Source organism: Mirounga angustirostris, unplaced genomic scaffold (assembly GCF_029215605.1).
Source record: "Mirounga angustirostris isolate CCGP_5_RB_7025 unplaced genomic scaffold, mMirAng1.0.hap1 SCAF_11, whole genome shotgun sequence".
Taxonomy (NCBI): Eukaryota; Metazoa; Chordata; class Mammalia; order Carnivora; family Phocidae; genus Mirounga; species Mirounga angustirostris.
In genome coordinates, this window is record NW_026991719.1 from 6,808,791 (window position 1) to 6,831,773 (window position 22,983).

Below are 22,983 nucleotides of genomic sequence, written 5' to 3' on the forward strand. Positions count from 1 at the left end.
AAATAGAAGCGCTCTCACTCTGTGTGACCCCGCTGAGCTGGGCACTCACTGAGCTTCTCTCCAGTGCATTCTCTTTTCTGCAAGGAGGCCAAGGGCTGTGTGCACAGCTGTGCTGAAACAAGAAAGACAGAAGAGTCTGTCTGGGGTCCTGCTGGTGTCTGAGGGGACAACAAGATTCATTTACTATTGCGAATAAATTTTGAAGAATAAGGGTTAATTCACATTTTGAAGCCCGTGATTCTCGTTCTGCATTAGGGTGAGTTCTGCATTAATAAAAATCTAAAAAACTATGTTCATGTCCAGATACAGCGGGAAGCACCCTGGAAGCGATGCTCTAAATCATGCAGAAGTCGCCGTGACTTATTTCCACGTTGCACTCCTGTCTTGGCACGGAGTTGTCCTTTGTTTGAAGTCCCTGAGTCGTCTGCGTTCTTTTTCAGGAAGAATGAGGTGACCTGGAGGCCTCACTCCTGGCATGCCACCAAGTTCTGCGATAGCCACCCCGAGTCGTCAGCATCGCCGTTCCCCTCCGCCAGTTCCTGCCCTTCTTGGCATAGCCAACACCACGCCAGGTAGGCACTGGTTTCCCCCCGGGATGGACAGGGTTCAACGGTGTTCATGACTTCCCAGCCCTGCCATGATAGCACCTTTCTCCACTTCAGGATGATTTTGTTTTTCTGATGAGGAAAAGCCACTAACACCATTACTGGTAAAACTCTCTAAATTTTTCAGAGTAGGTAGGTGTCCAACCCTTGAAAACAAAAATTGAAATACCAGGAGCAAGGATGAGCAAGTGTGCTTTCTCATTATGTCACTTAATAAATCAGGAGCCTAGGGACTTTGCTTTTTGGGCTGAATCCCTTTGGGCCAGCTGAGTTGGTATTTCTGACTTGAGTGGAACAGCTGCCATGCCACCGACTTGCCCACAGCCACCACCATTCTTTTGAGACATTTTTTTTTTAAAGATTTTTAATTATTTATTTGACAGAGAGACAGTGAAAGAGGGAACACAAGCAGGGGGAGTGGGAGAGGGAGAAGCAGGCTTCCCGCGGAGCAGGGAGCCCGATGTGGGGCTCGATCCCAGGATCCTGGAATCACGACCTGAGCCACCCAGGTGCCCCTCTTTTGAGACTTTTATGCATAGATTGGAAGGCAGGAGCTACTTACGGGTTCGGCAAATATATTTCACAGAGGTTGCCAGACGGTTCTGCTAAGCATCAGCACCCTCTCCCCGACCCCCAGGGCTCTCCTGTGGCGGGGGGTAGAGAGGAAACCAAGGCTTCCCAGCCCACATGCAGGGGGGCATCCAGCCTTGAGGGCCCGGGGGTGGCTTTCCACTGAGTGTGAGACCAAGGTGATAGGAGTTGTAGGTCAGAGGAAGGAGGGGGAGTTCTGGTCGACCTGGCGGCCACATTTCAGAGTCAGAAGTGCTAATGTATCAGACAGGCATGTGGCAGCCCCGCGGCGGTGGTGGCTTGAGGAGGCTCCTGCTAGTCGTACGTCACCTTGGGTCGGTGGCCAGTGTCCTCACAAGTCTCCCATTAAAAGGATGACGGTAGCAACAAGTAGTGTGGGTTTGGGTATGTGCGTGTGCATGTATGAGTGCATATATGTATCTGTGCCCACTTACGATTTCTGCACGTGTGTGAATATGTGTGCACATGCACCTGAATGTATGTGTTTGTGTGTTTCTGAGTGTGCATGTGTGTCCATTCTGTAAATGAATTTGTGCCAGTGTGTATGGAGTATGTAACCATCTCAAAATCAATTTTTTAAAAAAAGATTTATCTGTTTGAGAGAGAGAGCGAGCGCGAAAGCGTGCGCATGCACACAAGTCGGGGGCGGAAGGAGAGAGAACGTCAAGCAGGTTCCACGTTGAGTGCAGAGCCCGACGTGGGGCCCAATCCCGGGACCCTGAGATCATGAGCTGAAACCAAGAGTCGGACGGTTAACCAACTGAGACACCCAGGCGCCCCTCAAAACCTATTTTTTTTTTTAAATATTTTATTTATTTATTTGACAGAGAGAGACACAGTGAGAGAGGGAACACAAGCAGGGGGAGTGGGAGAGGGAGAAGCGGGCTTCCCGCAGAGCAGGGAGCCCGATGCGGGGCTCGATCCCAGGACCCTGGGATCATGACCCGAGCTGAAGGCAGACACTTAACGACTGAGCCACCCAGGTGCCCCAAAACCCATTTTGATTGTTAGTAAATACTGGTCTGCTATAAAATTATGAAGTACTTTTATGAAGGAAATACATCTCAAATACATTACCTACTTAAAGTGACAAGACATGGTGGTATTTGGAGTCCAGAGTATTTTTGAGAAACCACAGATTCTCAGCTGAGTACTAAAACTGAAGTGAAAAGTGAGCCTTTTGGGGCTCCAGAGTGGCTCAGTCGGTTGGGCGGCTGCCTTCGGCTCAGGTCATGATCCCAGGGTCCTGGGATCGATCTCCACGTCGGGCTCCCTGCTCAGCGGGAGCCTGCTTCTCGCTCTCCTGCCCGCTTGTGTTCTCTCTCGCTATCTCTGTCTCTGTCTCTCTCTCTCTCAAATAAATAAATAAAATCTTAAAAAAAAAAGCCTTTTTTATTTCATTATTGAAATGACTTAATGTAATAGGATTTCCATTAAGCCCATTTAATGCTTTCTTGATCAAAGAAGCACATATGCTGCCCACATCTGTGTGGAAACAGTGCTTAGCATTATTCATATCTGCTTGGACTTAAGATCTCATGGATAAATCTCATGGACTTCCCCTTTTAATGTGAAAGTTGTCGTCATTCGGTTGGTTCTTCTTTGTTAGTCGTCCAGATAAGAACCCTTTCATACGCTCAACCTTGGGGTCCACAAACCTGCTCTGTAAAGGGCCACATAGGAAATATTTTAGGCTCCATGGGCCCACGTCTGTTGCAGGTCCCCAGCTCAGATGCAGTCACAAACTGTGTACGCGAATGACCACGACTGGGTTCCGGTCACACTTTATCTGTGAGCAGTGAGATTTGAATTTCTTGTCATTTTCATGGGTCACAGAATGGTCTTTTGATCCATGTCCCCCCAAGCATTTAACTAACAGCTGTTGTCACGGGCTGTGGTCTGCCAGCCACCATACTTAGTGACAGAGGAGGAAAGCGTTCACATAGGCATTTCCTGCTGGTGACCGCTGTGGACCTCGGCACCCCGAGGGCAGGACCATATGGCTAGTGTCTGAAGGCATCTGTCTGGGGAAACAACATCAAGCGAGTCAGGCTGGGTCTCTTCAGCCTCTTGTCAGAGTTGCCCTTTAAAGTGCTATGCAGGGGCCCCTGGGTGGCTCAGTTGTTAAGCGTCTGCCTTCGGCTCAGGTCAGGATCCCGGGGTCCTGGGATCGAGCCCCGCGTCAGGGTCTCTGCTCAGTGGAGAACCTGCTTCTCCCTCTGCCTGCCGCTCCCCCTGCTTGTGCGCTGTCTCTCTCTCTGTCTTTCCCTGTCAAATAAATAAAATCTTTAAAAAATAAAAATTAAAAAAAATAATAAAATGCTGGGCAAAGGTCACATGTCAGGTCCTGTGACCCTGTCCTGGGAAGAGTTCTGGGCGTCTGGATGTTTCTGTGCAGGGCCAGCTGCATTCATAGCACTGCTGTCCTCATTTTCCTCTTCGCTGTTCCTCGATTCTAAAGCGGACTCTCCCCTGTGGTCCTTCCTTCCTAGCTCTTCATCTCATGACCTGTCGGGCACGTGGGAGCACTCGAATCTGCAGCGTACCTCTGACCATTTTAGCTCGCTCGGGAGCGTCGACAGCCTGGACCAGCCTTCGCAGCCCTGCCCCTCCGGACGCCTGTCCGCCGCCAAGTCCAACAGCAGCATCGACCACCTGGGCGGCCAGAGCAAGCGGGACTCGGCTTACGGCTCATTCTCCACCAGCTGCAGCACTCCTGACCACACGTTGCCCAAGGCCGATGCCTCCTCTGCAGAGAACATCCTCTACAAAGTGGGCCTGTGGGAGGCCTCCAAGCCGGACAGCAGCCGGCAGGGCCAGGCTGCCGGCGATCCTCAGGGCCTGGAGGAGAGGCTCGGGTCTTTCCCGGCCCGGGTCCCCCATGACAGCAGCAAAAGCCCCAGGCCAGAGGACAGTGCTGAGGCCAAGCTGGCCACCTCCGGGAGGTCAAATTTTGGGCCCGTCTGGTATGTTCCTGATAAGAAAAAAGCACCTTCGTCCCCTCCTCCGCCCCCTCCCCCGCTCCGCAGTGACAGCTTCGCGGCCACCAAGAGCCACGAGAAGGCCCAGGGCCCTCCATCCTCAGAGGCGGCCAGCGTGCAGCACTTTCTGGGCCTGAGCCGCGCCCAGCCTCGCAGTGACTGGAGAGCAGAAGCCGCCGACCAGCCGTGGAGGCTGGCGCGTCCCAGCAGCGGGAGAAGAGCCGGGAGCTCAGGCTGTGCACCGGACGTCCCCCTGGACGGCGGGGTGCTGCCCTCTGAGCACAGGGCAGGCGGCCCCCCAGGGGCCCCCGGCCGGCTGCAGGCCTCTCTGTCCAGCACGGATGTGCGTTTCCCGCAGCCTTCCTGCGGCAGCCAGCACCCCCACCACGACCGTGCCGAGAGCCCCTTCTGTCACGGGGGCCCCACGGCCGCCACGTCGCCGAGGGAGCAGCCCCGCGTGGCCATCCCGGGGGGCCGCCAGGAGCCGTCTGCTGACCGTCTCCAGGACGACAGCCCCGCTCAGGTCAGGTGGCCCGGGGCCACCAGCCAGAAGGGGGACAGCGGTGGGCAGGGCTGCTACTACTGTGTGGCGAGCAGACAATGTCCTCAGGAGAGCGCACCGGCAGCGCAACTCCACGAGCGGTCCTGGCGTCCTGCCATGGCTCCAGGCGCCCACGACTCCCCCACCCCACAGCCGCCGGGCCGGGAACCCCGGTGTTCGCTGCCGCAGCACGAGCAGGCCCCGGGCCCCCACGAGAGAGCCCGGGCGGACCCGCTGGACCGAGGAGCAGAGGGCCGCCCCGCAGGAAGCGAGGACCCACCACGAGCCAGCCGCGTGGAGAAGAGCGGTCTGAGGAAGCCCGCAGATGGCCTCGCGTGGGCCGACGGAGAGAGCGGCAAGATCTCTCGTCACAAGACGCCTATGTTGCACTCACTGACCCAGGAGGGGACGCGCCGGCCCGAGAATGGCCCGGATGCGGGGACGGAGAGGCCGCCACCGTCTGACGCCCAGGTGGGCAAAGCGACCCGGAGGAGCGACCGGTTTGCCACCACCCTGAGGAACGAGATCCAGATGCGACGAGCCAAGCTGCAGAAAAGCAAAAGCACGGTGACGCTGACTGGGGCGGGGGCAGCCGAGGAAGAGGCCGTCGGCTGGAGGGCGGAGCACGGAGGTGCCACCAGCCCCACCCCAGAAGGGTCCTTCACGGGCACCTACAGAGACCACGTGAAGGAGGCCCAGGCCCGGGTCCTGCGGGCCACGTCGTTTAAGCGCCGTGATTTAGACCCCAGCCCAGCTGATCATTACGCAGGGCCAGAGCAGCGGGCTGAGGACCACAGCACAGATCTGGACCCCGTCCCCCGTGTCTGGGAGGGGGGCCTGGCCAAGCCGCCCCCGTCTGGAGCGGCCGTGCCGCACGTTCCCCGCATTGGAGGCCGGAAACGGTTCACGCTGGAGCAGAAACTGAAATCCTACTCTGAACCGGAGAAAATGAACGAGGTGGGGCTCTCAGGGGATGGTCGCCCTCACCAGCGCCCTGGGACGTCCGAGGAGACCGTGGGCACGTTCGCCGACAGGTGGAAGTTCTTTGAGGAAACGAGCAAACCCGTTCACCAGAGACCTGGCCAGAGGCAAGCACTCTGTGCATTCCCTAAGGAGAAGCTGGAGAGGCCGCCGACAGCGGGCCACGGGTACGAGAGCGCACAGCCTTGGTTCCAGAAGAGGGCCCGCACTACCTCCTTTGGAGGAGACCCCAGTGGGCGCAGAAAAGTGGGGAAGGTAGGAAAGCTGGAACCGCCTGAGAGGCTTGGGACCTTTGCGGAGTATCAAGCGTCTTGGCGGGAACAGAGGACAGCTCTGGAAGCCAGGAGTTCCGGGAGGTATCACTCGGCCGACGACATCTTGGACGCGGGTCTGGAGCAGCACGAGAGGCCGCGGTACATTCATGGAAGGTCCCGGTCGTCGCCGTCCACAGACCTGTACGCACAGGTAAGCCTGGTGCCGCAAGCAAGGACAAAGCTGCCCCCCCCACCTGCTGACTTACAGCACGTAGAGGAGGCCCCCCAAAGGAGAGCGGCCCGATGTCCGTGTGACTTGCGTCCAGCTGTTCGAGCACCTACGTGCTCCAGCTCTTGCAGCGTGTGAAAGGTCCCTGGGGACAGACCGGTACATTCGTGGCCGCTGAAGTGCCGTCCTTGCTTGCCTATCTCGAGTCCCCAGCCGCCGCCTCATCTCTTGCTTCAGCTGACTTTCCCTGTGATGAGCGTGCCCAAGCCTTAACACCAAGCCAAGAATTTGGGGGGAGCTCTAGAAAATGGCAGGTTCTCCTCTGAAATGGAAAGCGGTACTTTCTGTAAAGGGGTAAGACAGTGTATGATAGCCAGTCTCCAAACCTTGAGGCCATTTACAGTTTTTAGTATTTGTTCTTTAAGGTTTTGGTTTTTGTTTTCTTCAAACATTCTTAGACGTTGCTCCAGGGCAAACGTAATCTAACGTGCAGTGCATTAAACTGTTGCATTTTTTATAAGGTACTGATGGTAAAAGTTGGCTTTAAGCTTTCTTCTAGAAAGGCAGACTATTCGTAGCGATACTCAAAGTCGATTGCCACGAGTCAGGCCCCCTCTCTCTGCCTGCTCTGCCTCTTAAACCCGCCTTTCTATGTTTCAAAGAAAATGCTTAACAGCGAGAGATGCGGTTTCTTTTCAAAAGAATCAGTAGCGGGTTCAGGACACCAGAGTCAGTACACTTATGTACGGAGAGCTGCCTGTTTGTTCGTGGCATCCTGCTGCCGACAGGCCTGCAGGGGCCGCACGTGCGGCTGTCTGTCGTGGTCGTGGCCGTGGCCCAGCCCGTGGCCCGCGCAGCATGACAGAACTCCACGCTTGCTCGGTCAGGAGAGAAGAATCCCAGACCCGGACAAGTCCTCGGGCTTGAGGCTTCGCCATAGTGAGTTGCCACCGGTGTATGTGAGTTGGTTTTCGTTTTGTTTCGGCTTTGGCCGGCTGTGTCCCGTGGCCCTACAGGCCTCACGCTGGCCATCTGCTAAGCTGCCGAACAGAAGTGGACCTACGGTCCAGTTCATTTGTTTGGTAGGCCGGTTTGGAGAGCTGAGCTCGCCAGCCCCGTGGCCAAGTGTCAGGACGAGACAGCAGGCTGCGTCATTGCCTCCGTGGTCCGGGCCGCAGGGCAAACCCACAATGAGGGGGTTCATAATAATAGATGTCTCAGAGAAGGCGGCTTGATGACTTGGTGTCTCACTGTGTCGCTCTTGGCAGGAAGCTGCCATCGAACCCCAGCGGCAAGTGGGGGACCCTGGCGAGCACAGAGAACTTTCCTGCACAGTCTGGGCCGAGGAGGGACATCCCCACCCGAGGTAGGTGAATTTTGGATTGGGGGTTGCTAAGAAGACATCTCGGGGGTGGCCTTCTTGATGGAGGGTGAATGCTCGGTGAACGTGGTGGGTTGTCTGTTTTTTGCCAAACCCAGAGTGGCTGTTAGTGGATGCAGCGAGCCGCGTGCCCGGGTGCAGACGGCGCCGTGCGCGTTGAGCTGAGCCCGTGGGCCTGCACCACGGGCAGGAGCGCCCTCTCAGGGCGGCGACGCCTTCAAATGCCATCGTGGTGTGTTTCCGTTCTTTAGGTGGCTGCTGTGTTTTCTGCACAGTAGGTTCTTTCTGTTGAGAAAATGGGAAGTCCAGTGTCATGTGCTTGAATGAAATGCTTTATCCAGAATGCTCGAATGAAGGGACCAAGTACACAGCTGGGTTGCTGGGGCATGGTCTCGCATCAGACTTGCCTGGAAGGTTTGTCAGTCAGGAAGGCATGGAGCCGGCCTTTCTAAATTGGGCTTATTTTGGGACGCCTGGGTGGCTCAGTTGGTTAAGCGGCTGCCTTCGGCTCAGGTCATGATCCCAGGGTCCTGGGATCGAGTCCCACATCGGGCTCCTTGCTCAGCGGGGAGCCTGCTTCTCCCTCTGCCTGCCTCTCCCCCTGCTTGTGTTCTGTCTCTCTCTCTGACAAATAAATAAATAAAATCTTTAAAAAAAAAATAAATAAATAAATTGGGCTTATTTTGAGCATGAAAATAGAAATCAATTGTGTGGGCTCCTGAAGAGGATCAGAGCGTGTGAGAGAATCGTGGATGGCAGCAGCATATTACCGTGCTATATGCCGTCATTCTAGAATAGCTGTAGGGAGGATGGAATTTAGATTAAGTACGTAGGTAGGTAGACAGATAGACAGTGTCATCTCGCCCTTGATATGCATGAGGAGGGAGGGAGAGAAAAGCATAGACTACTGTAGGACCTGTGGTATCACCTTATTTTAAAAGGGCTGATAGAAGCTTACCCAACTTACGGTTGGGTAAGTGAATGCAGATTTTTCTGTCGCTTTGAGAGTCTCTGGTGATCAGTGTGATATTTAGATTTAAACACTTAACCTCATAAGGTTCTGTTTCAGAAATAACCAATTTAAATGTTTGCTTTTAAGGGCCTTCTGTAATGGGGTCTTATTTCATTGGGCTAAAAAACTTGAGGGCTGTTAGCCTTATGCAACAGCATCCAATCTTTACGTGGCTCTGAGGGGACAAGAGTGGCATTTTGTGTAGGAGGTCCCTGCCATGCACGGTTTGCATGGCTGAAACCAAGAATCCCTGGCTAAGAAGGAATGGCCAATAAATAATACACCTACAAGAATGCAGCCATTTCTGAGAAACACAATTAGAGCTTTACTCCGAGAGACTCTGGGTGAGTCCCAGCCCGGCACCAGCTGAAATCTTCTCTCGCAGCCCGCTCCCGGGCCCTACTGCCGTCATGAGGGTGCTCAGAGCTCGCTGCGCTCCTGCCCTAGGCACGGCACTTCCACTGCAAGGGACTTAGCCCGTCTGCTGTGAGCGGAGTCCTAATGACACTCTGTGTGTGTGTGGGGGGGGGGGAATGACACTGTCAATAGCGAGAGGGTCGAGAAGAACAGCAGGAGGGACCACAGGCTTCCTTTATCATAGCACACTGCACCACCACTCCGAAGAAATTAGTTCCAGAGCCTTCTGCTTTTGAGCTGCAGAGCCGGCAATTTTCAGAACTGTGTGCGCATTCAAAGAGTGGCAAGAAGACTCCACGAAATTCCAGAACAGGAACGTGGAAAAGCCACTTTCAGCTTTTTTCGGAGAATGTTTATTTTCTGAAGTATCAGTAAGAAATAGTGTACTTGAAACATTAAATCTGGGAATAAAAGAAATGAAAATTCAGGTCAAGGACTGTCTTTTTGCTCACCAAAACCAAAATCCTGTAATGCAAAGATTTAAAGACACCTAATGTTTTGCATAAATTAAAAAAAAAATTTTTTAAGATTTTATTATTTATCTGAGAGAGAGAGGGATAGAGCACAAGCAGGGGGAGCAGCAGAGAGGGAGAAGCAGGCTCCCCGCTGAGCAGGGAGCCCGATGCGGGGCTCGATCCCAGGACCCTGGGATCATGACCTGAGCCGAAGGCAGACGCTTAACCGACTGAGCCACCCAGGCGCCCCTGTTTTGCATAAATTTAAAACAGTATAAACGTGTATAAAAAATATGAGGGGCGCCTGGGTGGCTCAGTCGTTAAGCATCTGCCTTCAGCTCAGGTCATGATCCCCGGGTCCTGGGATCGAGCCCCGCATCGGGCTCCCTGCTCAGCGGGGAGCCTGCTTCTCCCTCTCCCACTCCCCCTGCTTGTGTTCCCTTTCTCGTTGTCTCTCTCTCTCTCTGTCAAAGAAATAAATAAAATCTTAAAAATAAAAAAAAATTTAAAAATATATGAATTACTGGGGCACCTAGTCAGCTCAGTCAGTAAAGCGTGTGACTCTTGATCTTGGGGTTGTGAGTTCGAGCCCCACGTTAGACATAGAGATTACTTAAAAATAAAATCTTAAAAAAAAAAAGGAATTACGGATCTGATAACTGGTGTGGGGTAGTGAATGTTTTTCATTGTATTCTGTTGAGACAACATAGCATCAAGATAAGAGTTACTTGTTCATTCAAATCACATTGAGAACATTTTTGTGAGGTTCAAGATTCTGTCCTATATAAAGATATATAGGACAAAGGTTCTGCTCCCAAAGGACCTCACAGTGTAAGTGGGAAGGAGAGACACCAGTACTTACCATAGAAATGATGACACATAATTAGAATTTTTGTAAGAAATAATGTGGTGCTTCAGAATCTTGGAGGAAAGAGGATGAGGAAACTTCTGGCTGAGTCATAGGGGAGACAGGTGGTGTTTGAGCTGAAAGACACCCAAAGCCAGGAGAGCTGATTTCATTGCATTTGCTTACTTCTAGCTTTTCCTGTGGTGAGCAGACCCGACTGCTTCACCCCCTAGTTTCTCCTGTTCTCAGAGGTTTTGCACAGCTCTCCGAGCTCAGTCATTGTGACCGACAGGAGTCTGCTTCCTGCAAATTCTCTCCCCCACTCACTGGGGTACCTCATAAGCTGGATGTAGCAGCTTGCTCGGGCTGTCCTAACCAAATACCACAGACTGGGTGACATCGACAATAGAAATGTATTTTCCCAGTCTTGTGGAGGCCAGAAGCCCGAGATCAAGGGGTCAGCGGGTTTGGTTTCTCCCAGGCCTTCTCTTCACGTCTTGCACATTAGCCACCTCCTCCCCGTGTTCCCACGTGGTCTTCCCTTTGTGTGTCTCTGCCCAGTCTCTTGTAAGAACACCACTGAGACTGGATTAGGATTCACCCTGATGACTTAATTTCACCTTACTTAGCTCTTTAAAAACCCTATCTCCAAATAGTCACATTCTGAGGTCCTGGGGGTTCAGACTTCAACTTACAAGTTTTGGGGTATACAGTGACTCCATAACCCTGGGAGAAATGTCCTTTCTGCCTTATACCTTGTAGCCGAGGCTGTCAGCTGCCTCAGCGCTCTCAGGAAGTATATCCTGTCGTCGAGCTGATGGAGCCACAGCTGATGTGGGAGCATTTAAAACAAAAGGGAGAGGGGGGCTGCCATCCTTGAGTGTGGCTGGTGAAGAGAGGAATTAGGTAAAACTTCTCCGAAGGGTGTCTTGGGGTTCAGTTACATGAAGCCTTGCTGTTGCAGGCACCTTGTGATTCAATGATGCCACTTCTAAGAGTTGACCTTCTGAGTGTATGCCCGTGTGGAGGCATTCTCCCCAGAGGAGGTGGGTGACTCTGACGCTCACCTGGGAGATGTGTCTGTGGGCCCTTCCCTGATTCTCACGGACCCATGCCCATGCTGCCTGCTGGTCTCCCTGCCTGGATGGCTGCTTGTGCTTCTGAACAGAATGGAGATGGAAATCCTGTCTTTGCCGCTCCAGCACCCCCCTTGCAGGGGCTCTGATCTGAGTCACAGGTCCCCTGGTCACCTTGCTGCACAAGCCAAAGCCCACCTCCCCAGTGCAGCACATTGCTCTCTGAGGGGCTCTGCTTTGACTCTCTGGGATCAAGTTCTCGCCACCTTTGTCCAAGCTTTCATCATCTCCAGCCTGGGCCATGGCTGCTACCTCCTTGCTGGTCTCGGAATATAGACTAAATAATAACTGGCCCCATTCCCAAACCATGCAATGGCTTCTGGTTGCACTTGGAATAAAGTGCAAGCTCCTGACCATGACCTGCAAGGCCCTGTATGGCCTTTTTTGTGGAGCATCCTTTGTCACTCTCCTTTCCCATCCAGGCTCGGGACTTATTGCTACCTTTTTTTTTTTTTTTTTTTTTTTTAAAGATTTTATTTATTTATTTGAGACAGAGAGAATGAGAGACAGCATGAGAGGGAGGAGGGTCAGAGGGAGAAGCAGACTCCCTGCCGAGCAGGGAGCCCGATGCGGGACTCGATCCCGGGACTCCAGGATCATGACCTGAGCCAGAGGCAGTCGCTTAACCAACTGAGCCACCCAGGCGCCCTTATTGCTACCTTTCTATCCCTTGAACAAGCCAAGTTTGTCTCTCCCTCAGGGCCTTGATGCTTATTACAAGGCTGTTCTTGGAACACCACAAGCCTACCTCAGGACATCTACCTAGCAAATGGCAGTTGGGCGTTCATGCTCAGCTTGGGGAAGGCACCCTGTGTAAGCACAGTGACTGAAAGATGGATGGACCAGTTGTCGGGTGGATGAATGGATAGAGGGGTGGGTGGTAGGTAGATAAATAGATGGGTAGGTAGATGGATAAACAGGGTGGACTGGTACACGAATGGATGGGTACCTGCCAACAGCCCTTGCTTCAGCCCTTGGTTATGATGAATAACGATCCAGTGGCACTTTCTGTGTGCTGAAATTTTATTTAAGATTTTAGTTTACACAATAGCAATTGAAATGGGCTTGTCTTTCTATCCTGGCATGACTTTGAGAATCAAGACATAAACATCTCAAGATAGATTTGGTAGTGGACTTGTTTTCCAGTATCATATTTTGAAGCTCGCGAGAAAGCTAAGTTGTGCTGTGTTCAATTATTGCTCTCAAATTTGGGAGTTCAGTGAGTACTGTACAGTTCAGGGAGGCTCTGGAGACCAAGGGAGAGACGAGATCTGGGGGTGGAGCACGGTGGCTGTGGGCGCTGGCAGGTTCCATCCTCCTAGCTGCCTTGCAGCCATTTCCGCCCGCGCCTTCAGGAGCTGCTGCCAGTGGGCTGGCGCTGACCTGCAGGCTTGTGTCTTGTTGGGACAGATGAGCGGGGAGGACGAGAGTGAGCATATACTCTGAATCCCAACAACGGCTGTAAAACTGAGTCCGTATGAAATCGAGCTCGTTAGGGAAAATGTGCTTCAATATAAAACTCGTAAACAAGCCAAACCCACCTGGGGGTCACCTTCCTGTGCGTTTCCTCCCTGAGAGGTGACTTGGCGTGCAGAGGTTAACACAGAGACTGATTTTTCAGTTACTAGACAAGCTTCTTACAATAGATTTCAAAGTGAGAGAGATTACCCAGCCAAACTCTACTGCTCATTTGCGGCTTTCGGGAAGACCTTTGCTTTTCCTGGCCCTCAATTAGCTAAGGGGCGATTGAAGCCTTCCATTCTGAACTGCTCCGCTGGAAAATTACGAAGCCCATGCTGGGATAACAAGGCTACACCCCAGCTTGGCCGTTTTCCAGGGCGGAGCCAGCATCGGGCAGAGCCAGCAAGGGGCGCAGCTTCCTCTCTCGGCGGTGGTCTTTGTGGTTGCAGACTTGCCCCCGTCCTCCCTCCTGGAGAGGAGAGAGGGCGCCGCAGGAAAATTGCTGCCGGGGCTGGGGGCTGGGGGCTGGGGGGGTGTAACTCCGGTTCCTCCCCGCAGGTATAGCCACGTGGCTTTGGGAGCCGCGGAGTCGGGACTGCAGCGCGACCACACATTTGCTTCCTTGCTGGTCTGGCCTGGGGACTTCACGTTATTGGGAAGGAAGCGTGGCGAGGCCAGCGTGTGTGGGTTACAGGGTTTGGGGCTGGTGGGGAGAGAGGGAGAGCCGGAGCCAAGACTGGGGGAAGAGGCGTGCCGAAGGAGGGCAGGCGGCACTCCCTGCGCCCAGGGCTGAGCGGAGGCCCGCGGGGACGGAAGGAGACGCAGACGGACCCGCAGCGCCGAGTTCCGGGTTCCGGGTTCCGGGTTCCGGGTTCCGGGTTCCGGGTTCCGGGTTCCGGGTTCCGGGCGGGGGAGCGAAGCCTTCCGCGAGCTGCGGGCGGAAGGCACCCTCCGCCTTCCAGCGGCCGGAACTGCGGGGCTCACGTAACTTCCGGTGCGCACGTCACTTCCGGTGCGCCCCCGGGGCGACCGTGCAGCCCCGTCGGGAGCTGCGCCTGCGCCCCTGCTGGCCACCGGAGCCCGCCAGCACGGCCTCCGCTTCCCAGGTGGAGAATCCTCTGCGCCTGTCCAGATGCAGTAACCCTCTGCTCTTTTACCCTTTTGTCTCTCCTGTCCACTTGAGCTCAGGCCCTTGTCGGCTGGCCTTGGTTGAATTTGCACAAAGGTGCTCATCAGCGTTTTTGCCTTTCTCCAGAAATCCATTTAAACACACCGAGACTCATCTCCTCTCAGCCTTTCCAGCCGTGCTTCTCCCTTCTAGGCTGTGTTTGAGGGCTGAGATGGCCTGGGAAGCACCCATTCAGACGGCCATACAGATTTTTTTTTTTTTTTAAGATTTTATTTATTTATTTGAGAGAGAGAATGAGAGACAGAGAGCATGAGAGGGAGGAGGGTCAGAGGGAGAAGCAGGCTCCCAAGGAGCAGGGAGCCCGATGCGGACTCGATCCCGGGACTCCAGGACCATGACCTGAGCCGAAGGCAGTCGCTTAACCAACTGAGCCACCCAGGCGCCCTGGCCATACAGATTTAAATGCTCCTTACATTAACGCTGTTCATACTGTCCAAGGCATTGGCGAAGTCCGCTCTGCCTCCTTTGGAGATAATCTCTGTTGCCTTTTAACTTTTGTAGGCTCTTCTGGTTGATTGTCTAGTTAAGGTGCTTTGCCTCTTGACTCCAGAACCAAGCTGTGAAGTGTCAGGTCTCCAGTTCCTGGTTCTGCTGCGGCCGAATGTGGCACTCGACTGAGTCTGTATTAAGTTGGCTTTCCTAACATGAGTGGATGAAGCCAAATGTCTTAATCAGACCTGAGTGATTAACCCATGTTAGAAATAGACACACATCTCGGGGTCCCTGAGTGGAAGGGTCGGTTAAGCTTCCGACTCTTGATTTCAGCTCAGGGCGTGATTTCAGGGTCGTGAGAGCCAGCTCCCCCTGGGCTCGCGCTCAGTGTGGAGTCCGCTTGAGATTCTCTCTCCCTCTGCCCCTCCTGCTTATGCTCTGTCTCTCTTTCAAATAAATAAATAAATCTTGGAAAGAATAGAACAGAAATATATGTACATCTCATCCATGAACTGTGAACATTGGCTTTTAGTTCCCTCCCTTGCAGAAGGTACAGCTTGTGAGAGGGCATGATAGTGTTCTTGTAGGATGGTAACATGACTAAGCATGGTGCAAGAGTGGGCATTCTAGAATACTGGTAGACTGAAAACTTGCTTCACAGAGAAGAGCAAGGTTTGGGCAAGCAAGGTCATCAGGAAAGATGCAGTAGGTGGCTGAGTCCATGCATTCCTTCTACAGCTGCCTACCCCCAAGGCCACCTTCAGTATCACTTGTTTTTAGGAACTTTGGAAAGGAGGCACCTTTGTTTGGGGCCGGGGAAGGCAGCTTAATTGCAGCAAGTTTTTCCTTTGCTCTTTTTCCTTTGTTGGCCTTTATTTTTCTATTAGAACTCTGAAATTATTGTGTGTGCCGAAGATCACCCGGGAATGTCAGGCCCACCTATGTTGAGCTCCCTCACAAGATGACTGTGAGGACTGGACAACCATCTGGTTCTCTGTTCCACCTCCTTCCCCTTCAGACCCACAGGCTTGTAGATATCTCTACATAGGGCCACAGTGGCTGGTCTTTGTCTCTGAGGTTACTCTAAATTACTTGCCTTATTTTTTACATGTAAGATTCCCATAACCTAAAATTTACTATTTGAATGTGTATCATTTAGTACATTCATGTTACGCAGCCATCACCACTGTCTAGTTCCAGAACATTTGTCACCCCAAAAGAAAACCACCTACCCACTGAGCAGTCACTCTTGAACTGGGTTTGCTTTCTTTAACTTGAAAGATAACTTGAAGTGATCCACTTTCTGCAGGAAGAGTATGTCTTACTCAAACATAATTGCCATCAGTTGGATGTGAGATGGATACTTGGATGTCAGAACTCATTTCCTACAGACTCAGTATGTTAAGTGGTTGTCAGATTCTTGCAGCTAGTCTCAAATCAGTTTAACTCATGAATTTGCTGACGGTCCACACATTTGGATTAAAAAAAGAAAATCGGGGGCACCTGGGTGGCTCAGTCGTTAAGCGTCTGCCTTCGGCTCAGGTCATGGTCCCAGGGTCCTGGGATCGAGCCCCGCATCGGGCTCCCTGCTCAGCAGGAAGCCTGCTTCTCCCTCTCCCACTCCCCCTGCTTGTGTTCCCTCTCTCGCTGTGTCTCTCTCTGTCAAATAAATAAATTAAAAAAAAAAAAGAAAACCGGTCTGCAAGCCACCTGTTTCTCTTAAGCAATCTAAAGTGCAGCCAGGTATTTCTAAGTATGTGTTAAACCTGCACATCCCCCAAGAATTCATAGAAGACAACACAGAGCCAGGAGCATGCTTTTATGTCTGTGCCCCCACCCCCATCCCTAGCAGCCCTCTTTCCTCCCACTCCCAATACAGAAATCATCACCACCTCCACCAGAATTTGGAGGAAAGAAAGGCGAAGGAGGAAGACAAGCATGGATAGTGACAGTGTGGTAGCCTGAAAAGTATATCTAGTTCAAGTGTTCTCAAACAGCGTTTGGAGCATATCCTTGGGAATATGCATGTTCTCCTTGTGAGTGTAATTTTCTTTGTTTCCATATTAACCCTTAAGTTCATAACAGGATATTCTGCACGATGTGCACAACCACACCTGGTATGTGTGGAAGTGTCTCATTGCCAGTGCTAATAAAATAACTGTCCCTGGCTGGGAGGAAAGAGTCTGTCCACATTCTCATGCAAACCAAGCTCTGTCTCTAGACGAGGGAAAAGACAGCCAAGTGCCAGGCCCTCAGAACTCTGTGTTCTATCTGTCAAAAGTGATGGGTGAAATGAGTCCTTCTGTGACATCTGGGAAACTGTAGTAGCTGAGATCTGGGACCACAGGAGAAACAGCTCATTCCCAGCAAAGCCCCGTCATTTGTCTCATTAAACATTTGCTTTATGGTTTTGTTCTCATATAATTGTAAATTTGTTTTGTATTTCGTAGCCTAAAAGCTATGAAAATAAAATAAAATGTTTTATATTTAGACATATTTCACAATTCAGTAAAAAAGCCATACACTGCGGGGCGCCTGGGTGGCTCAGTTGGTTAAGCGACTGCCTTCGGCTCAGGTCATGATCCTGGAGTCCCTGGATCGAGTCCCGCATCTGGCTCCCTGCTCGGCAGGGAGTCTGCTTCTCCCTCTGACCCTCCTCCCTCTCATGCTCTCTGTCTCTCATTCTCTCTGTCTCAAATAAATAAAAATTAAAAAAAAAAAGCCATACACTGCATGTTTCCATAGGTAGGCAGAATCTATAGAGACAGCAGATTCATTTGCCAGGAATTAAGGGTTGGGGGGAATGGGAATGACTTGGTAGAGTAGGTATGGAGTTTCTTTTGGGGGTGATGAAAATACTCTGGAATTAGATAGTACTGATGGTTGCATAACTCTGTGAATGTACTAAAAACTACTGAATTGTATACTTTCATAGAGTAAATTTTGTGGCATGTAGACCTTACCAATTTTTAAAAATCTGTCAACACTGGAATGCCACAAGAAAAAAAGTCAATTTAAGATGAGTCTATGCATTACTCAAGTCTGAGCAATGCGGCAGCAGCAGATCTGAGGTCGACAAAGTTTGTAAAGGGTCAGACAGTGAATATTCTTGGCTTCGGGGGACAGTCTGTTCATGTTGTGATGACTCAACTCTTGTAGCATGGAGGCAGCCATGAACAGTACGAATGGGAGTATGTGTAGCTGTGTTCCGGGAAAACTTGCCAGCCCTTGGGTTCGGTCAAGGGATGGCTGTGCGTGAGTGTACTTTCAGGGGTGGGAATGTGGGACCTGGCTGGCAGTCTGTCTAGACATTTCAGAGACTTTTTTTTTATGATTCTCTTGCAAGAATGAGATCCATTTCTCTTGTCTTCATTTTACTTGTCTTTTTTGAACTTGAAGAGTTTACATTGTCCACCCAAATAGAGGTGGCCATGGCTCCTTCAGAGCGTGGAAGTAGAGGTGAGTGCAGGATGCTCTAATCATGGGCTCCTTTGTGATGTTCTGCCTTGCAGTGATGGCAAGGGGTAGGGAGGGCACCCCCAGACCCTAAAGACTGGCATGCCACGTTAGGTGAAGTGACTCAGGAAGGGCTTAAGGCTTCACCAAGACTGCCCGAGAGGCTAGGGGGAAGAGTTCTTCTGGAATGTAAGTGCCAGGGTGCTTGTCTTGTTCTGTTCCCTTTTTATTTGTGGAATTCTTTTTTTTTTTTTTTTTAAGATTTTTTATTTATTTATTTGACAGAGAGAGACACAGCGAGAGAGGGAACACAAGCAGGGGGAGTGGGAGAGGGAGAAGCAGGCTCCCCGCAGAGCAGGGAGCCCGATGCGGGACTCAATCCCAGGACCCTGGGATCATGACCTGAGCCGAAGGCAGTCGCTTAACCAACTGAGCCACCCAGGCGCCCTATTTGTGGAATTCTTCAAGCGCACAAATGTTCCGTGTCAAAGACAGGGATACGTATGCATTTTATTACAAGTATTCATAATGTAAAAATCTCACAAGTATTAACATAGCACAAGCTATGAAAAGACGTGAGTGTCCTAGACACCCTGGTAATTATGCCTCGCTCTAGTAAACATGGATGTATGAAAACCCAAATTATAAATCTGAGTGTTATAAAAGTGCTTTCTCTTTGGAAATAATTCATTGAGGGCATTCTTTAAAAAGTCCTCAAGCACAACCAGCATCAAGATCTTGTTTTCCAGTACCCTTCTGTAATCAAAGCAATCAGTGCTCCTGGCAGGGAGTGGCTGGGTTTAGGCTGGGGCAGGGAATACACAGAATGAGCCTGGAACATCTTATAGTGCCAAAAAGTAAGGAAGAACTAAACCAAACAAGCCCAATAACAATAAGGATATGTCAAAGGGACACAGGAGCCAACTTAAAGAGCTTCCTATGACCAGAGTTGGAACAATTGAAACAATGAAATAAAGGAGTGTTAGATTGTAACCCAGTATATAAAGTAAATATTCCTGAGTCCATACTGATATACGTAAGTGATTGAATAAATAAGTGGAGAGAGAAAAGACAGAAAAATTCCAGATAATCTATGTAGATCTTCTGCCTTCCAGGAGGTGGAGCAGAACTCCTGGCTCCTTAAATATGGGCTGTATATGGGTAACTTCCTCCCAAAGAGGGCAGGATGGCAAGGTGGAGGGAGAGAAGGAGCTTATGCTGGAGAAACTGACATACGCTAACCCCTGCCAGGTGACGCACGGAGATTAGTTGTATTGACAGCATAACCCTTGAGATCCTATGAGAATGGCACTTTTTACCTTTGTGATCTTCTGCAAAATCCATAACCATAATCGTGGCAAAAACATCAGACAAATCCCAGTTGAGAGACATTCTACAAAATGCCTGAACAGTACTCCTTAAAATTGTCAAGGGCATCAAAAAGGAGGAAATTCTGGGAAGCTGTTACTTAGGGGAATCCAAGGAGACGTGACAACTAAAGGTAATGTACCCTGGACAGAACAGAAAAAGGACATTAAGTAAAAAAGGAATCTGAATCAAGTGTAGGCTTCAGTTAATATTAATGTCCCCAGATTGGCTCATTAATTATAACAAATGTTACCATACTAACGTAAGATGTTAACTGTCGGTATTGGAGATCCCCGAACTCTCTTATTGTCGTATTTTTTTCTGTAAATCTAAGAGCATTCTAAAATGAAGTTTTTATTTAAAATTGTAATTTTTTTTAAGATTTTATTTTTAAAAAATCTCTACAGCCAACGTGGGGCTTGAACTCAGAACCGCAAGATCAAGAGTCGCATGCTCTACTGACTGAGCCAGCCAGGCGCCCCTAAAACCATATTCCTTTTTTTTTTTAAGATTTAAAAAATTTTTTTCATGTATTTGTCAGAGAGAGAGCGAGAGCACAAGCAGGGGGAGCTGCAGGCAGAAGGAGAGGGAGAAGTCCAATGAGGAACTCAATCCCAGGACTCTGGGATCATGACCTGAGCCGAAGGCAGACGCTTAACCGACTGAGCCACCCAGGTGTCCCTAAAATCATATTCTTATAATGCATTTTGAGTTACTCAGTTTGTAAATATTAGGAACATACCTTTTGAGCAGTGAGTATGGCAAAATATCTAATCAGCTACCAGATTCTTACTAGATAGGTGTTATGTGGATGGCCGTTGCACCCTGCACTGAGTGTTAAGGTCATGGAGATGGCCTGGGGCAGATGGTACCCTCTCTTAGGAATAGGATCGTGTCCTTGGTAAAATAATAGGTGGAGATGAGAAGTCGTAGGAAGAATGTAAGCGTTGGGGTTGAAGACACAGGTTCAAATTCTCATGCTCCTTTTCAGTGTGATTGCTTCAGGTCACCTAAGTTAATAACCTCATGTCCCTGGATGATGAGATATCCATAGCAACCTTCCTTGCAAACTTATTTAAACGCTGACTGGCTATAACATTAATGCATAGGCACAGTGCTTAAGATCAAGCAGGTGTGGAAAAAAGGGAAAAGTCACTCTTAAAAATAGAGCAGTAATCCGGGACATACTGCAGAGTAGCATGTGTTACTTGGTTAAATGAGCAAGACTCGGAAATCGTGAATTCAGAAAGGGTTGACAGAAGCAGGTTGAAAAGAGAAAACCAATTCTAAAGGGTAAGCACAAGACCGGGGAGGGCTTGGGGCTCTCGGTATGGGAAGGGGCTGTTAGGAAGGAGGGTGCTTTCTGTATGGGAGTGGCACTGAGGTCTTGGGCTGCTTTAGGAAGGGAGGTGGAGGGCAGGGACTTTAAATACAGATCATTGTGAAATGACAGGCTGGTAAGTCACAGTCAGCCCGTGACTTCTTTGTCTTCCTCACTGAATGCTTTGCACACAGTAAAACTTCCGGAAATACTTTGTTAGTTGTTTGCTGGATTACGTTCCTAATGAGTGTGTAATAAACCCAAGAGTACAGATAGATATAAATTAGGCTATTCAGTGGGATTTTTTTCTTTCGTTGTTCCATCTGATTTTGTAATGGTTGAGTTGAACTATATCACACATACTATGTGGTTAGCATAGCTAAATAGATAAAGCTGAGTAAAATATGTTCAGTGGGCTTTCCTGTGTTTCCCCCTTTTAAATTATAAGGAGGAAGACACCCAAGCCTTTTGGGGTTTTAAAAAGGGCAAGTCTTTGGGGGTCTAAGCTTTGAAGCCTTGGGAATGTTCCCCCTGAGGTCAGGAGGAGTTGTTGGAGTCCCGGAGGTTAGAGTTGACGGAGCCTGCGTGAACTTGTCCTTCCCGAGGCAGCAGGCACAGACAGGCCAGCTGTGGTGAGCATGGCTTTGAGACTCCTCCGTGCTGGAGGCAGCTAGAGCCGGGGGCTGCGGCAGAGCGCGGCTGCCGGTCCCTGGAGGAAGCGTACCGCTGTGTTCACGGCCCACCGCGCAGACGGCAGCGAGCAGGGAGCAGGGAACAGACGCAGGGAGCAGGGAGCAGACGCAGGGAGCAGGGAGCCGGTAAGAGCCTCCCGCATTTCTTCTGAAGGCAGCTCACCCGGGATGGGACTGTTTACTAGCCTTTGTACTTACGGGTGTTTCTTTTGTTCTCTTGTCTTTAATAGCAGGTTGTCAGCTCACAGTGCAGTGGCTAAGATCTGGGGAGGTCCGCAAACATCTCCCTTGTTTATTGTTCTGCCTGAAAATGAAAAATAATGCAAACTGGGGTGCAGATCCCAGCTCGAGCTCTGCATGCATGCACGTATGTGTGCAGGCACGCTACGCGTGTGCTGCATGTGTGCTGAGAGATACGTGCAAATTTTGCAGCTTTGGTCTCTACAGTTGGCTAAAAGTGCATTGAAACTAGAAGGCAGTGCCTTTCAGTACTGTGTTCCGGGCTGCAAGCCATCGTGCTGGTGTGACCGGCAGCCTTGGCATGTGGGAGCCTTGCCCCGCGTGAGATCCACAGACCTCTGCCTTCCCTGCGGAAGGCCAGCATTGCACGAAGACCCGGGTTGCTTGTCTGGCCTTTTCTTTTTTCCATGCCAGTAAGAAATCAGTATTTTCATGACTGAGACCCTGAATGCGAATATTGAAAGGAAATGGTGAGTCAGCCACTTGGAAGTGGGGGCGTGGGGGGAAGCAGCGATATCAGGTGTGCATGTTGAGTCATGAAAAGATGCTCTGTGGGTAAATTCACACATAGCCTGCTTGCTAATTGCAGTGAAAACATCACAGTGGAGAAAATGGAATCAGTGTGGTTCTCAGTATTTTCCAGTTCTTAGATTTTGCCCTCGGGTATGGTTGTGACCGTTTAGACATTTCTTTACAGGTCTTACCATACATGTGCTAGGGATCTTTTTTTATCTTTTGCATTGTGAAAGAAACATTTGTGGCCATGTTTCTAAATGATTGAAATGCCTTGACTATACTGACGGAGGCTTTTGTGTGTGGAGGGAGGATGCCATCTTCAGAGAAATTGCTGCATATATATGTGTGTATGTGAACACATGCAGACACCTGCCTCTGCTGTTTGGGTCTGCATTTACTGACTCACATGGGTAGGAGTTATCCTAAAATGCATGTTTTAGCGGTCATGCTGTTGAGAAGGAAAAAGGAAAGGGAGTTTGAAGAAAGATTTTCAGAAATCTACCTGGCAGCATTTATAACTAAATAATTAAAGAGCCTTACACATCAAAGACTTACAGAAAGAATGAATGAAACATGTCACATAAAATATCTGAAAATTTGGTACAGATTGGCTGGCTGGCTGGCTGGCATATTTTCCTTGCGAAGCAGAATCTTTGAGGGGGTATTGTATAAATATTCTTTATGATTGTGTTGCAGAAAAGTGTTCCACAGATGGTAGAAAGAGGTACATCTCTACACTTGCTTTTTGTCATGCATGGTGGAAAAAACATTGTCCGTCTGTCTCTCACATGAACACGCACACCCCTCAAAGAAAAAATTTGCAGGGTATTCTCAGAGATGCATGAACAGAATACACGCAGAAACAATTTTTTTAGAAG

The 22,983-nt window shown here is 50.3% G+C and overlaps 1 protein-coding gene across 5 annotated transcripts in view; it reads left to right on the top strand.

Moving 5' to 3' along the window:
• SHROOM2 (shroom family member 2) overlaps positions 1 to 22,983 on the top strand; it is a 149,835-nt gene that overhangs the window by 92,477 nt on the left and 34,375 nt on the right. For 3 of the 5 annotated variants that reach the window (XM_064573708.1, XM_064573707.1, XM_064573706.1), the window contains exons 3-5: positions 441 to 572; positions 3,689 to 6,164; positions 7,451 to 7,548. In XM_064573708.1, the coding sequence (XP_064429778.1) occupies positions 441 to 572; positions 3,689 to 6,164; positions 7,451 to 7,548 (2,706 nt within the window). Of the gene's footprint in view, positions 1 to 440; positions 573 to 3,688; positions 6,165 to 7,450; positions 7,549 to 21,328; positions 21,476 to 22,983 lie in introns of those variants that run through there. The other 2 variants (XM_064573709.1, XM_054507101.2) reach the window with 2 other exon arrangements.